This window comes from Tamandua tetradactyla, chromosome 12, assembly GCF_023851605.1.
Source record: "Tamandua tetradactyla isolate mTamTet1 chromosome 12, mTamTet1.pri, whole genome shotgun sequence".
In the NCBI taxonomy this organism is placed as follows: Eukaryota; Metazoa; Chordata; class Mammalia; order Pilosa; family Myrmecophagidae; genus Tamandua; species Tamandua tetradactyla.
The window spans coordinates 571998-588705 of record NC_135338.1 but is presented as its reverse complement, the minus strand read 5'-3'; the positions used below and the strand labels follow the sequence as shown (position 1 = coordinate 588705).

Genomic DNA, 16708 nt, shown 5'->3' with positions numbered 1-16708 from the left:
GAGCTGTGGGGGGAGGGGGGAAAGGCCAACAAGGGTACCAGGGGCTTCTTCTATGCTTTTGAAGCTGCATTCTCTTGATTCAGCACTTGCCCAGTTAATGCAGCTCTTTAGTTGTTTACTCTAGTTTGGAGGAAGATTATTATCTTGAAGATTTCTTTGCCAGCTTTGCTCAAGAGTGGTTCTAGCAATGGCTGCCCTCAGAGCTGGCCCCCAGCAATCTGAAGTAGCTGATCAAAGTATTGATCTGTGATCAGGCCACACACCTCTGGAGTTTGGAGAACTAGGTCTTTACATCCCACCTTGGCAGCAGCAAGCTGTGGGTGTAAAGGAGCCCACGCTGCAGTCAGTACCTGTTGCTGCCTGCCAGGAGGCTGGGGAAGGGGTATGGTGGTCATCGTCGGGAGGGTAACACTCATTGGCACTCATCAATTGGACAGCCTCCTTCCTGCTCCTGCCCGGATACTGCTTATTGTTACTTTGGACTCTGGAGTTTCGAAATAGTTGATTTGGACAGATTCTGCCAGTTCAATAGCTGTTTTGTTGGTGGAATTGATTCCTGGAGCTTCCTACTTTGTCATCTTCCCACAATTCAACAATATAGCATAATACATGTATTTTTAAGTCATACCATTGTAACTTCTTATTCTGTTTTTTGTGTTTTTGAACACAATGTATTTTTTTTTTGCATGAGCAGGCACCAGGAATTGAACCCAGGTCTCCTGCATGGCAGGCGAGAGCTCTGCCACTGAGCTACCATGGCCCACCCCACAATGTGTTCAGATGCGTCACTGGTGTCCCGTGTATGTCTAATCTACTTCTAACTGCTGCTTAGTGCTATGAAGTGTGCATCCACCTCTTGTCTTCTCTCCACTCTAGACGATATGCTTTCTATGTATTTCTCCCCAACTCCTAGCACGGTGGTTGATATGTGAATGTTTGCTCAATGAACAAACGGACGATTGTATGAGTGAATGAGTTTTGATGGTACTTAGGTTGGGGAAACAGGTAGTCAGAGTTTGTGTCACTGATATGTGGAGAATTATGGGAAGACGTAGGAGGGAGGTCTGCCTGGATTGTGGGGGACTTTGGAGAAGATCAGGTATTTGGCAGGTATGGTAGACATGTGCAATTCGGGCTAACGCGGAACATCATCCAGAAATCTGCCTGCGAGGCACAGTTGTAATGTCAGCGAGTACAAGAGCACACAACATTTCAAATATGGTCATTCAACACAGCAGTCCATCCTTGCTTAAAGGGGTAGGGGGCTCTAATGTTTAAAAATTATTATGGATTTATCAAAGAGTTTGCATTGTGTCTTCTCCTACTTTTGGAGCAAATTGTCTTCCCTATTAGCAAGCAGTTAAATGACAGATAGAACTAAGAAGTTTACCCATTGGTAAATATTTCCTTGATTAAGGGACCACATTTATAGGTCTTAGCCTTCAGAGAAACTTTTATGATTATACTTACTATGTGTGAAGAAATAAACTAGAAAAATTCTACCGAAGAATGTCTTCTATTCTTTTTCCAGATTAATGAGTGGAAAACAAAGCTGAATTATGTCTTGCCTTCACCCCTCAATCAAATCGAAGCTTGGCTCCAGGAGGTAGAGAAGCTTGTTGATGAAGATTTGCCAGCTTCCCAGGATTACTCTGAAGCTATGACTCTAAAGCAAAAGAAAATGGCTTTATTCAAGGTTAGAAAAGAAGGAGATGTGGGAAAATCTGTGCCTCCTTAGGGGCTATTCTTGAAGATGCCTTTGCCCTAGAAAGAAGGAAATATAGTGGATATTTGAGAATGGTTTGGAATTATTTTCCTCGGCATTTTTGGGACCTGGAAGATGCTTCACATTCATCATAAAAGGGTTGTACTAGTTTAAGGTTAAAACAATAAGAATCAACTCCAGTAAGTTTTAAACCAGCTGTGAAGTCTGACAAAAAAGGGGGAGATTGGTTTAAAATGTGGGAGATTGAATTTGTACTATATGTGATATAAAAGAATTTGATATATGAGATTTATAGCATTTGAGCCCACAAAAGAATGGAAAAATATGCCAGGAAACAAAAGATCTTGCTAATGCTTTTTCCAAAGAGGTTGCAATTTGCCTCTCTGTAAAATGTTCTAGTTTAAAACATTTATGATGAGCTATTTACTCACAAAAGTTTATTCCTAATAAAAGAAGACCTTCACAATTTTTTTTGAAGATGTAATGCACACACAGAGTAAGCGAGACTAACAAATTCTTAATTATATAGTTTTTGGTAGTAAATCTGGGCCATGTCCTGTGAAATTTCTTTTCAGAGTCTGATGGATAAAATTGACTGTCATTCAAATACCCTCCTGGCATTTGAAAACAGAGATGAAAAGCATTTGCCTTTGATACCACCTCAGAAATTAGAAGAAATGAAAAGACGGTAGGTAACATTACTATTTCACAACTGCGGCTGCTATTCATATTTCAGCACTCAAGTGGTGGTATAGGGACCACAAAATATAGATTTTTAGATAATTTCTGAGGAACATTCGCCTTTAAATCTTGATAACAATACCTTCATGCTTTACATAATAGTAACATTGTATCATGCTAAGATACCTCCTTTTTTGTTCAATAATAGAATAGGGTGATGGAAAAGTTCTGGACTTAGAAGCTGAGCTGTTGGTTTTGGCCAAGTTACTCAGTATTTCTCAGCATTTGCATTTGTAAATGTAATATAATGACAGTTGTCCTGCCTGTCTCATGGGGATAGTGGGTCAAATTGGAGAAGGTATATGAAAGCACTTTATAAACTATAAAATGCAATAAACATTTGGATTATTTAATTGATGGCTATCCACATCATCTCCTTTCTTGTTATTCATAAGCAACTTATTAGAATGGTGATAAGAGGGTTTTAGTCTTAATAATGAAAATCGCTTTGATATATAAAAATTTAAATTATAGTTGCAATGGAGTTATGCAGAAGTATTCAAATTTAGTTAAATATTTTGGAGAGCAGCAGTTCTAATACAGGATTTCTCATGGTTATAGTTTCTACAGAAAATGTTCTGTTAGGCACTGTTAGTATTAACCTTAGAAATGGTTGTTTTAGTTTAGCTACAATGTTTGCTTTACTTTGTTTAAAAAAGAAAAAAGAACTTGAGGATGCATCTGAATTCCGTGTGTTTAAAAGAAAAAGTTAATATCTCATTATTTTTAAGTTGAATTCTAAAACCTGCATTATTTTCCAGAATCAACATTTTGGGGGAAAATTGCATTCCACATCTAGAATTTCATTATCGTATGTGCCCAGTTCTTGGTTTGCTAGATGAAATGAAATCAAAATTGGATACATGGAACATCAAATATGGGAGCAAAGAATCTGTGGAGTTATTGCTGGAAGACTGGCATGTAAGCTGTTTTATTTTGGGTTTGGGGCAGCTATTCTGTACCCCTGGGCTCTGGGTTTTGCATTTTTCCTTGGTACAATTTCCCATTACCTCTTCAGTTTTCTTTTTCTTTTCTTTTCTTTTTTTTTTTTTTTTTTTGCATGGGCAGGTACTGGGAAAGGAACCCAGGTCTCCCACATGGCAGGCGAGAACTCTGCCTGCTGAGCCACCGTGGCCCACCCCCCCCTTCAGTTTTTCAGATGAGTTTTCTTGATAACTTTCATTAGCTTAAATGTTGCTGAGAAGAAAGAACTATAGGTAGTCAAATAGGAAGTGTCAGCGAAGAGTAAGGAAAACGCCTTCCTTTACCAACCCCATGGAGATTAAGAGTTAACCAGGTGAATTAACCTACTAGTTTGAAAAGACATCAGAGTCATTTCCATAAAAAATTCCTACTTATACTTAACTTGAAATTATAGCCTTTCCTAAGTTTTAGGAGAGGGAAAAGCAATACATTTTTTGCATTTTCTGTTTTTGTCTTGAGCCTTTTTCTTTTAATTCTTTCAATTGATAGAAAAAATGTTGCAAGTGATTTTTTTTTTTTTCATTCATTCAACCAACATTTATTAAGTATATAAGACATAGTACTAGGCTGTGGGGAAGCAAGGCTGATTTTTTTTTTTTTATTAATTAAAAAAAAATTAACTAACACAACATTTAGAAATCATTCTAAATAGAAATGATATTTCTATGATGTTTTTAGTTTATAGTTTAGTTTAGTTTTAGTTTTTTACCTTCAAAGTGATCATATTCATATTTAAATCATATGATCACTTTGAAGGTAAAAAACTAAAACTAAACTAAACTATAAACTAAAAACATCACAGAAATATCATTTCTACGTGATATTTCTAATCTAATTTTAAGGCCTAAGCTAGGCCTTAAAATCTTTCTTTCTTTTTCCTGTTTTTGGAAATGAGACCAAAAAGAAAAATCCAAGGCTGCAAATTTTGGTGAAAAAATTGAAAAACATGATTTATGATTTAAACACTGTACATTTCTAAATTGGAAGCAGCATTCTGAAATAGACTAGATTTTGAATATTTTTATTCCTTTTGTCTTCTTTGATTTTTCATTTTCCCATTTAAATAATGATATCATGGGTACATATTATGCATACAATAAATACAGAGTTGAATTAGCTCATATTTTTCCATAGAATTTGCTTGTATGTGTCATGTAAGAATTTGATTAATGTTGCTTCTCAAGTGATTTTCTGTGGTTGATGATATTTATTTATAGTGTACTCTAATTTAGTTAATTAAAATTTATTCAATGTTGGGCAGGCCACAGTGGCCCAAGAGGCAGAGTTCTCACCCGCCATGCCAGAGACCTGGGTTCGATTCCCAGTTCCTGCCCATGACAAAAAAAATTATTCAATGTTGATAAAATAAGTGAAGTAGGAGATTTTGAAATTGCTATAAATGCTTTACTTGCTTTTTCCCATTCAAAGAAAGCTGTTGTAGAACTATATTACTCCATAACTTTGTCAGGTCTCCTAAATATATATTATTCACGCTATTATCTATTTTCTAGACCTTAACTATCCATCTCCATCAACTGCTCTTCCTCTTTTCCTGCCGAAATTTGCGATATCAAAGCGTTAAAAAAATCTTGGCACCTAAGTGCTTCATTAGTGTTTGTAGGTCACTATTTGTATTCCTTGGCACATTTTTTTTGTCATATTTATTTTCTTTTATATTAAAAAAATTTTTTTTAAATACTAAAAAATACCAAATGCAAACATTCATAATTTTTTATCATTCCGTTCTACATACATAATCAGTAATTCACAATATCATTACATAGTTGCATATTCATCATCATGATCGTTTCTTGGAACATTTGCATCTATTCAGAAAAAAATAAAAAGAAAACAAAAAAATTCGTACATATCATACCCCCCACCCCTCACCGATCACCAGCATTTCAATCTAAATTTATTTTAACGTTTATTCTCTCCTATTATTCATCTTTATTCCATATGTTTTACTCGTCTGTTGACATGGTAGATAAAAGGAGCATCAGACACAAGGTTTTCACAATCACACAGTCACGTTGTGAAAGCTATATCATTATACAACCATCTTCAAGAAACATGGCTACTGGAACACAGCTCTACATTTTCAGGCAGTTCCCTCCAGCCTCTCCACTACATCTTAACTAACAATGTGATATCTATTTAATGCATAAGAATAACCTCCAGGATAACTTCTTGACTCTGTTTGGAATCTCTCAGCCATTGACACTTATTCTGTCTCATTTCACTCTTCCCCCTTTTGGTGGAGAAAGTTTTCTCAATCCCCTGATGCTGAGTCTCAGCTCATTCTAGGATTTCTGTCCCACGTTGCCAGGAAGGTTCACACCCCTGGGAGTCATGTCCCACATAGACAGGGGGAGGGTGGTGAGTTTGCTTGTTGTGTTGGCTGGAGAGAGAGGCCACTCTGACTAACAAAAGAGGCTCTCTTGGGGGTGACTCTTAGGCCTAATTTTAAGTAGACTTGACCTATCCCCTGTGGGGTTAATTTTCATATGAATGAACCCCAAGATTAGGGGCACATTGGCACATTTTTAAAAGTAGAAACTGTCAGTTTGTTTTTATTCCTTTTTTCCTTCCAGAAATTCATTGAAGAAAAAGAGTTCCTAACTCAACTTGAAGCTTCTCTTCAAAAATGTGAAGAAGTGAATAAGCATTTGGGTAAAGTAATATAGTTAATACTTCTCAATGGAATGATAGTCACTTAAAAATGGCATTTCATTTGCTTTGCTTTCTTTATACTTTAATGTTTTAGGAATTAGTTTTATATACACTTTTTTCCTTGGAAAATTCTTGTTTTCACGCTTCATATTGTCCAAGTACATATTTATTTTGCCATGCCCATCAATATGAAGATGATTTTAACAGTATTATTTTGTTAAGAAAGAACTGTTTTCTAAGATTGTTTTCTTGTTTTCTTAACCTTGTAGCTGGAGAACATAAAACCATTAGTAAAAAATATATGATGATGGAATATGATATTTGTTTGTATAGAAAAATTATATATAATGTGAAGTCCATTCTACAGAAGGTTCTGGATTGCTGGGCTACTTATGTGGAAAATCTTTGCTTACTAAAGGCTTGCTTTGAGGAGACAAAGAAGGAACAAATTAAAGAGGTATTTGCTGTCAATTGCTATGTGTCCAATTTTACTTTTTTGAGGTTTCTGTTCTGTTTGGGGAGCCTCATTTTTCAATCCAAAGATGAGAGGCAAGGGAAGAGTTTGCATGTGTGGAAAAGTTGTCAGATGTCCTGGAGAGTGTTTGGTTTCTTCCCAATATAATTTCCAAAAGGAAATTTTCTCCTCAGTATAATACATACATATACTCACATACATACACAGACATACAGCTTTATTGAGGTATGATTTGCGTCCTCAGGATAGCCTTGGAAGATATATTGCTAAGTTCTTTTGAGGGGAAATAAAAGACTTGAAATACTGGAATGCTTTATAGACACATTAAAATGAATCGCTGTTTTTAAAAGTTTTGTTTTTCCATTTGGATGAAATCTTTCAGCTCTAAGACGTTTTTGAGTTTCTAGAAGAGGGAAAACAAAAAATCTTTTATTTATTTAGAGAAATGTGGAAAAATGTAATTTGTTATTGTTTTCATTTGCTAGTCATGTGGTCTGCTTTGTGATCATTCTCCGAGGTAATTTTTCTTTCTTTCATTTGTTTATCTCTGTTGCAAATGAATATAGATAGCCTTTCAGGCTAAAGATTTTCCAAATAGAAATTAAAATTACTCAACAGAAAATAGATCTTAGTAAGAACCTAAAATTTGTGGTAAGTGTGCAAGTTCAAAGAAAAGCATTTGAAGGTTATCACTTCTTTTCACCTCTACTGATGCTAGAAATTCAAATGTTTGGCCTTCAGCAGTTCTTCTGTCTTTAAAAATCTACTCCTGTCCATCACTATTAGAAATATATAGCCCTGTAAGTTTACAATTTCCAGTCTGTGCTGAGATACCCTAGGCTGCCAAAGAGAATATGCAAGATATTTTACCTGTCCAACAACCTCTATCTGTTGGACAGATACTACTATTAAGTTTTTTGGATCTAATTGCTAATTATGGGGCTGCTAGATAATTCTTCTGGCCCAGGGAAGCCATGGAAAAATTATTGAGATATTAAAGACACCATAAACTAAAAAAGTTCCTGTTCTAGGCTCATCAGTCTCCTTAGAAAGATAGAATATCAGATGCAGTGAGGGATGATTTGTTGGATGGACAGGGGCTGGGGAGGCCTCCAAAAGGAGGGGGTCAGAGTCTCTGTAAAAACTTCACACTCATTTTTTTTCTTTTAATTACATGGGCAGCCTCCGGGAATTGAACCTGAGTCTCTGGCGTGGCCGTTGAGAACTCTGCCACTGAGCCACTCTGGCCCGCCCTGTGCTCGTTTTTGCTGAGACTTAGCTTGGTAAAGATCTATTATGAATAATAGAAAAGCAAATATGTTATGTTATTTGTATGTTACGTAGGTTCCCTTTGAGACACTGTCCCAGTGGAATTTAGAGCACACTACTTTAAATGAAGTGGGGAATTTCTTAATTGAAGTCAGCAATGATGAAGTTGGATCATCGATTTCCAAAGAACTGAGGAGGTTGAACAAACGATGGAGAAAATTTATTACAAAGACACAGCTTGTAAGTTCTTTTTTTTTTGTAACAGCTCTGCTGACATATAATTCACATGTGATGCAATTTACTCATTTAAAGTATACAGTTCAGGGTCTTTCAAGCTATTCATTCACCCATCCCTACCATCGATTTTAGAGCATTTTCACCACCCTACAGAGAAGCCCTCTAGGAGTTAGCAGTCACTCCCCTCCCCAGCCCTAGGCAACCGCTAATCTATTTCCTGCCTCTCTAGATTTGCATATTCTGGAAATTTTCACATAAACGAAATGGTCTTTTATGACTGGCTTTCACTTAACGCAATGTTTTCAAGGTCCATACATGTTTGTAGCATGTATAAAAACTGCATTCTTTTTATTGTTGAATATTTTTCTATTGTGTGGATACACCATATTTTATTTATCCATTCATCAGTTGATGCACATTTGGATTCTTTCCACTTTTTTGGCTATTATGAATAATGCTGCTATGAAAATTCATGTGCAGGTTTTTGTGTGGACATGTTTTCATTTCTCTTGGAAAGCTGTACATTGTTGAAATGCAGAATTGTCTAGTTGAAATTCATTTCTATTAAAGAATAACATAAATATTGTTTTGCCTTGCTAAATTTAAGCTCCTTGAAAAAATACACTGAACTTTATCTTCTAAGTTAGCATAGTGCCTCTTACAATCAGACCTTCAATAAATATTTTTTTAGCTTATTTCCTATTCATAACAGTTTGAGACTTAGGCATATTTATGGGAATTGTCCATATTTTGTAACATTGTTATTAATTGATGCATCCTAAAAATGCATTTGAGTGTATCATATTTACTTATTGTTTAGAATATATTAGCATGACAGTAAAAACTATGTGTTACATTTCATGTTATTAATTTTTTGTAGGAAATGAACATGCCACTTGTTAAAAAACAGAATCAAAATCAGCCTATTCTTGACAATTCTGGAAATATTCAACTAGCTACAGAAGAAAATTCAACTGTTGATTTGTCAGCAGATATGTCAGTTGAACCTTCTGAAAATCACAATCATAATTTAAAGGTAAAATAGTTACACTTTGGGTATTTCACATGCTTATAGAAATTATTCAGCTTGCTATCTTTTTTTTTTTTTTTAAAAAAATACCATACTGTTGAGGCATTAGTAAATATGTGGGTTGCTAGGTAACATTTAAAATATTATTTTCCAAGGAAATGCTTAACTGGTTCCGTTCATGAACTAGTTCCGTTTCATGTATTTAGCATTGAAATCTTGTGTCTGTCCATTACTGACTCCTCTATACCCTAATTTGACAGGTGTTCACTAGTCAGGACTTCTGAACTGTTTCTAAAGTTGGTATTTTCTTCAGATTGTTTCTGATGAATGCTCAGAACTTGTCTGGTCTTAGGTAAGGCCCTGACCTCTTTGTGTCTTGGTGCCTTTCTGTAAGATGGAGAAAATGGAATCTTCCTTGCTGTTTGGGTAATTGTGAGGCTCAGTTTAGATTATGGAAAGGAATATGGAAAAGGAACAAAGAATAAATTAAAAATCATATACATGTAAGGTATGATGCCTGTGGTTTTGGAAATGTGTCTCCATCTGAATAACAATTTATGCAGCTTAATTTAAGAAGGTAATTGTTAGCTGTCTTTGGCCAGTTACCCTGATGAAGTGCTTCTGTTTGCCACTATAAGAAGATCCAATCAGGGGAAATCTGAGAGGTCTGATTTTGTGCAGTATGCCTCAAAATATAATATTCTTCTGATACGTTGAGAATCTTATCTGATTATAAACAACTTCAAGAATGTATCTATCATGTGGATACATGATAGTGGATACATGATAGTGTAACAACTTATAGAATGCAGAGAGGTTATTAATGGGAAAAGACTGAATTTTGTCAAAATTTGATCCTCAGACTCTTTTTGATGATTTCACTACTATTGTTAATAACTATCTTTGAGTTCAGTTATATGCAACTTTTAAAAATATGTTTATAGAGCCAGTACCCTAATTTTATAAGCTTTAGTCTTCTTGTCTGTAAAATGAAGATAATAGTGTCTAACTGATAGAAATGATACCATAAGTACATAAGAAAGCATGTGTGGGAAAACTTTTTAATCTGGAATGTGATATATATTCCTTTATAGTTTGTGGACAAACTAGTCTTACATCATTAAAAAGATGTTAAAAGATGTTTAAATTCTTTAAGTTGAAAATACTTTTATAACATAAAAGTTGTCATTTTACTTGGTAATGCTGTTGAATGTTGTAGGCTGGAGAGGAACATGGAAAAGAAAATGAAGGATTAACAGGGCAACTAAAAGTGATTGGAGAGGTTGAAAACCTCATTGGACAAGTGGAAATCTGGGAGGCAGAAACCAAAACTATCCTGGGTCTTCTGAGGGATCAGGAGGGTGTGGACACCTCAGTGAAAGAATCTTTGCAGGTATGGGTCGGAACGTATTAAAGGGACTGTTTTTATGGGTGTGGACTTATATTTTAAAATGAATAAATAGCTTTAAAGTAAATAGAAAAAAAACTGAAGTCTCAATTTTCTTTGTTGGAAGTTTAAAAAATTGTATGGATCCCCACCCCTGGATCATTTGCTATGTTCAAGGGCTTAGACTCATAAGGTATTAGTTGTAGTAGTCTCCTAATGTGTGCTGCTAATATCTTATGCGTCTAAGCCCTTGAACAGATTTTCCCAGCTGTAGAATGAGAATTAAAATATTCCCTTGCATTGGAGGGTAACAAAGAGATGAGTAAGCAAGTCCAGTCTAAGATGGTTCAGTGGATACAGAAGCGTGGCTGTGAGATGCTACAATCCATGCTTTAAAGACTCACCCACTCATTAAGCCACTTTTCCCTCCTTACTTCATGCACGGAGGGTGACTGATGCCATCAGCTCTCTGCTCTCTCTTTATTCCCAGACAGTCAACTCCCTGAAAAGCAGTGAGGCGAGAGTGTGTTTTAACATCACTCAGTTCTCCTAGGAAAGAAGTTATGATTGAGGTTTTTACTGAATTCCAGCTCAGCTATAAAAACTACAGTGCACATCATAAGTTACAGAAAAAAAAATTAGAAAGTTCCTGGAATAAAGGAACACTTATGTAAACCTTCTAAATTTTCACTTCTGAAAGGTGGATATTTTAGCATTTTGTGTTTTCATTAATTATGAGTGATGATCTTTACTGTTTTGAAAATATCATATAAACGTACCCTTGCCATCTGACAATGCTTTTCTAATTTTATTTTTGTATTTATTTATGTGCTGTATCTGAGTGAAAGAAATGAGATAGAAATTCAATATTTTAAACATTATTTTAAAAGTATTTTGAAACGGTAAAAATGATCCCTCTGATTAACAGTGAAAACACAAACATGATGAAATACACTTCTGTTAAGAAAGGATTAAGTAGATTGCTTTTGGATCAAGATATCGCATCAAGATACATTGTAAGAAATGAAAGATGCTGAAAAGTAGGGTGTTTTTTTTTTTTAAGTTCTGCACAAGAATTTAATTACAAGTATGTTGATCACAACGTTGTTTATAAGTGCACACATTTAGGTTTTATTTTTTTTTGCAGAGATTTTATTGATATATATTCACACAGCGTAAAAATCATCCAAGGTACATAATCACTGGTTCACAGTAAAATCATGTGGTTGTGCATACAGCCTAATGATCAAAGCTCACCCCATCCCCCAATGCTTCCAGCACTTAAAAAAGAGTTGCTTTTTAATACTTTATACCTTTACATCGATTGAAAAATGTCTGTAAGGATATACAAATAACTGTCTATCGTAATCCTCCGGTGTGCTCAGGATTACTATGCACAGTTCTTGGCACATAGTAGGCATAAAATAAGTATTTTTGAATGGATATATGACTTACTGATTGAATGAGAACTAAGGTAGGGATGGGGAAGTAGAGAAAGTTTTTCTTTACATGCTATACCTTCTATTCTTGTTGGGTGTTTTACATAAGCTGTTGTTACTTTTGTAATTAAAAGGAAACATTTTGAAATTATGAATGAATGTATTCATGTCAGAAAATTTTAAAATGCAAAATAGTATAAAAAGAAAATAAAGATTACTATAATCTACTGTCCTAAGATAAATTTCAACATACAGTTGTTTTCACTAGTGCAGTTTCTGTTTTATAATATCCATGACACCCTTCGGTTTTAATGAAAGCATTTTACTTACTAACTGGATAACTGACAAGTGGTATCTCTTTATTGTTTCAACTTTCAGTTCTTACATGTAAGATTGTACCGTCTTTTACATTTTAATGGGCCTGTTTTATTTCCTGTAAATTATCTGTTCTTGTTTTTTCTGAGTTTTCTTTGGGATCCTGGTATTTTTCTTGGTGAATTTTGTAGACTTTTAAAATCTCAATTCATTTTTATTTCTGTCGCAGATATTTTTACAGTAAATATTCTGTGGCAAATATTTTTAAAAGTTCTTTTAAACTCTTTATTTGATTTGCATAGAAGGTTTTTGTGTTTTATTGAAGTACTTATTGTATAAAGAATGCTGGATAAAAGAGCAGGTTGCAGAGAATCTGATGATATTAATATAAAAATTCAATCTTTAAAATAACATTTTTTTGGGGAATACAAATTTGACTGATTTTGGTTAACTTACTTTTCTTATTAACTTACTTTTAAAGTTTTTAATGAGATTGTTAAAGTTGCTGTTTAACGTATCAGAATGTTTATCATGATCTTGCTTGATTTGTTTTAATAGCATCTTATTGCGAAAGGATCAATGTACGAAGAGCTCATATCTAGAACTGAAGACACTTTACAAATGGATGTGCAGAATATGTCAAGCCAAGAGTCCCTCCAGCATGTTGTCACAGCTGGGCTTCAGGCAAAGATTCAAGAAGCTAAAGAGAAAGTCCAGGTTTATGATATTTCCCATTTAGTGAATTTAGTTTTTAAAACTGGGTGATCAGTGGGGGGGTAGTTTGCTTGGATATGTTTTGTAAAAATATTCTTTTTTTTTGCATTTATTTTATTTCTTTAAAGTAGAGAATATAGGAAAGTATAAATATAACAAAATGGTTTTTCTTATGTCTAGTGGGAAAATATGAGTTGCTACTCAAAGAATATATTCTTTAATTTATGAATTCGCTAAGAATTTGGGCCAAGTTTAAATGAAGAATTTTTTTGTCTTCACAGATCAATGTGCTGAAGTTAGATTCAGTGTTGAAGAACTTCACTGATGCTTCACCAGCATTGGATGTCAGGATGAAGGTGGAAGAATCACAGAAGGAACTTGAGTCATATATCACAAGGGCTCAGCAGTTACTTGGGCAAAGAGAGAGCCCCCGTGCGCTGATTTCACAATACAAGGTGGGGATTTTTTTTTAACCCTCAAATGTAGGGTATTTACTATCAGCTACCTATCTCTTTCAAAATCAAGGTATTTCCATCACTGCAATTATACCACAAAGTTACAGTAACTTGAAAACATCTCCGAGTGTTATGTATTGTTTCTCTGAGGCTATTGTTAAGAATAGACATTCAAACGAATCATCTTAAAATTCAAATTATATTGTACCCCCCCGAATGTACTGCACACACTGAAATAGGGTAAAAAGTACAGCCAAGTTTATGCATCGAACAATAATTTAATTTCTCTGGCTTTTTCATTTGTAAAATGGGTCTAATAATTCCAGTCTTATCCAGCTACAAGATTTTGTTGTGAGGCTTTAAAGAAAAGTAAGGTGTGTGAAGGCACTTTAAATAGTTAAAATTCTCTGAATGTATAAAATAACGCTATTATTCAAATACTTTGATAAAAGTTCTTTTGGGAGGCGTACTTATCAGTAAAGATCCAAATAATGCTGCATTTTCATGGAGACAGTTTCAGGTTGGTTTTTCCTGGTTTAATGGGCAGTTGTTGCACCTTCGTATCAACCAAACCTGAAACGAAATGAGAGGTGCTTGGGGGAAGAAGCAAAGGTAGCCCAGGATCTCTCACCTTCAGTCCCCTGGAGAGGTAGCGTGACACATGCACTTTTGTCCATTTATTCGTTCAACCTGCAGCTCACTCCACGAACGCTGACGATGAGGTTGGCGTTGTGGGGAGATGAAGTAAGGTCTCCTCCACCTCTTTAGGGAGCTGGTCTTTGTGTGCATTGTGGCGAATTCCTTTCTTCTGGACTTCACCTTATTTTGGCTTTCTGGATTGTCAACCAGACTGAATCCACTTTCAACCATTTTAACATGGCTTTTCCCAAGACCTTAAAAGCTCTGCCCTCCTTGGTTTTAAGCTTTTTGTACTTTACTAGCCACCAACTTTGACCAGTTCCCATTGTCTTCGTTTCCCACTTTTGAATCTCAGGCTGCTGAGTGGACCTTAACAGTCAGTATTAGCAGGATTGAGTGTCAGGAGAGCTAATTTGGTCTGCCGAATAAGGAGGGAGGGTCAAAAAAAAAAAAAAACATCAAGCAAAGCAAAGGTCTCTCGTCAACTTCTCTATCAGGGAGGAGAGTTCTAGGTGTGAGTTCTTGCATCTTCTTCTCTTTGACCATCTTTTTGGAATCTGAGGCCAGGGATCTTCCCTTTGTCTCTGGAATCTAGTGAAGTGGATAACTTTTATAGCAGAAACAAAACTCCTGCCCTGCCAGGTATTGCCCTGAGATCCCTGGGACTCAAGGGGCACTGGGCAGTAGGAGCTCCTGGCCAGCTTATAAGGTTAGTGTTCACTGCCTTGGTCATTAATCTAGCATTCCTCAGAGAGACTCTGGAGAAGGTCCCTGGTGCTCAGCATTGTTTCTTATCTGCAGTTGACCCTTCATGTCTGTAGTGAGTGAGTGGGTGACTCCCTACCCTGCTTAATTGCATTCTCCCACAGAATTACTTCTTGTCACCTATAGTTTTCCTGCCTCTATCACAGGCCCCACCCTATATTTTGTTCTATCATGCATTACCTAATTAACCAGTTTTCTGTTGTCATAGAGTATCTCCACGTAAGGAGCAGACGCATTCCTGGGAAGGAAGTCTTCCTCCCTTCTTCACGCTACTCCTTTGCTGGGGAGGTTGGGATTGAATAGGGGCTGCCAACGTGATTGGCACTGGGCAAAATTTTGAAGTTGTTAAGGGAGTGTTGCCTCCCTGAAGCATACCAATGCATATGCATATCATTAAATATTTGACTTCTTAACCTTGTTATTATGAACTTTATCTTATTGCAATACCAATTCCTGATACACACTGGTATATTCTTCGTATTATATTGTTTATGAGATTGATGTCAGCTCATTACTTAAGAGTTTAGAGGAAACATTGCACTATAGCCTTTCATTTTTCATCAGAGGGGAAACAAAAATAATTTTGGATATCATGAAGAGGCTTTCATTTGGCCTCATGTGTATCTGCACTTGAATATTGAATAATTGACATTTCTCTTTGAAAGACTTCAGGAGATGCAAAAGGCATGTCATCCTCAGTTTACAAAGAAAAGTCTCCCCTAAATCCTCAGCCTTCAGAGAGGACCTTCCTAGTTCTATCTGTTAAAAACCAAAATTAACCTTGAGGATTTGGCAATATAATGAGGTTTCCATGTTCTTGCTTGTACTTATGTTTAATAGGAAGCACTAATAATTTTCAATACTAAAAGTCTGACCAAGTATTTGAAAGCTGTTGAAGAACTGAAAAAGAATGTAGCTGAAGATGTAAAGCTGTCTCTGGAAGAAAAAAGTAAAGATGTCTGTGCAAAATGGGAGGTAAGCACATGCATGTGTTCGTATGAGATCTGCTCCTGGGCCTCTTTGCTGTGTTTGATTCCTGTGTCCCCATTCACCCCATATCCAGAGGAGCTGATTTCCTCCAGGCTGTGATTTCCAGGCTCCTCATCTTCTGAGTTCTGTCTGCATTTAGTCAGGGAAAACACTGTCCTTTGTAGATGAAAGGGAGATTGGAGTTGGTGAGAGAGAGAGTTCAAAGGATTTCTTCTTTCCTCTTTTGGGCAGCGTTTGGCAGTGTCTATATCTCCCGTGACTCCAGCTTCTAGAAGATGGGCCTGCCATGTTCCAGTTTCCGATGGGCACCCCATGTTCCTGGGCTCCAGGCAATCTCTCCAGCCCCAGGGTCATAGCAGCTCTCTGCCATTGCCAATCTCTGGATGGTCCTACTGTCCCCTGTTTGACTTCTCTATTCTTTCATCTCTTGTGTAATCAATTCCCTGCAGTTGACCCTTTCTGCTTTAAATATTTAAAGTGTTTTCTGGTTGGATCCTGACCGAGATAGCAAAATAACACATGTATACATGCACAAAGTTTCCTGGTGAAGTAGACATTGGTTTTGCTGTCAGACAAACCTGGACTCAGCAACTGTGATCATGGCCAAGTTGCAAGTTATTTAACACCTGGGAGCCTCAGTGATAAAACAGGAGTATACTGCCTCCTTGGCAGGATTATTGTAAGGATTAGTGATGATTTATAGAAAGTACCTACCACAGAGATTGTTATTAAATATATATATGTAAAGAGAGAGAGAGAGAGAATAATGTGATTGAGTTGATTTCTTCTGTTAAAGATCCTCCTAAAACACGTTTTTTGAAAACAAAATTTTAATTTTAGAACAGTTTGAGATTTTTGGAAAAATCAAG

At 35.9% G+C, this 16708-nt stretch overlaps 1 protein-coding gene across 8 annotated transcripts in view; it reads left to right on the top strand.

Moving 5' to 3' along the window:
• The window catches only part of SYNE2 (spectrin repeat containing nuclear envelope protein 2), a 384031-nt gene that overhangs the window by 121931 nt on the left and 245392 nt on the right, over positions 1–16708 (top strand). For all 8 annotated transcript variants that reach the window (XM_077122415.1, XM_077122416.1, XM_077122418.1 and 5 more), the window contains 11 exons: positions 1532–1696; positions 2302–2414; positions 3229–3388; positions 6046–6124; positions 6394–6581; positions 7944–8108; positions 8986–9141; positions 10355–10528; positions 12835–12993; positions 13272–13445; positions 15690–15824. In XM_077122415.1, the coding sequence (XP_076978530.1) occupies positions 1532–1696; positions 2302–2414; positions 3229–3388; positions 6046–6124; positions 6394–6581; positions 7944–8108; positions 8986–9141; positions 10355–10528; positions 12835–12993; positions 13272–13445; positions 15690–15824 (1668 nt within the window). The remainder of the gene's footprint in view (positions 1–1531; positions 1697–2301; positions 2415–3228; positions 3389–6045; positions 6125–6393; positions 6582–7943; positions 8109–8985; positions 9142–10354; positions 10529–12834; positions 12994–13271; positions 13446–15689; positions 15825–16708) is intronic.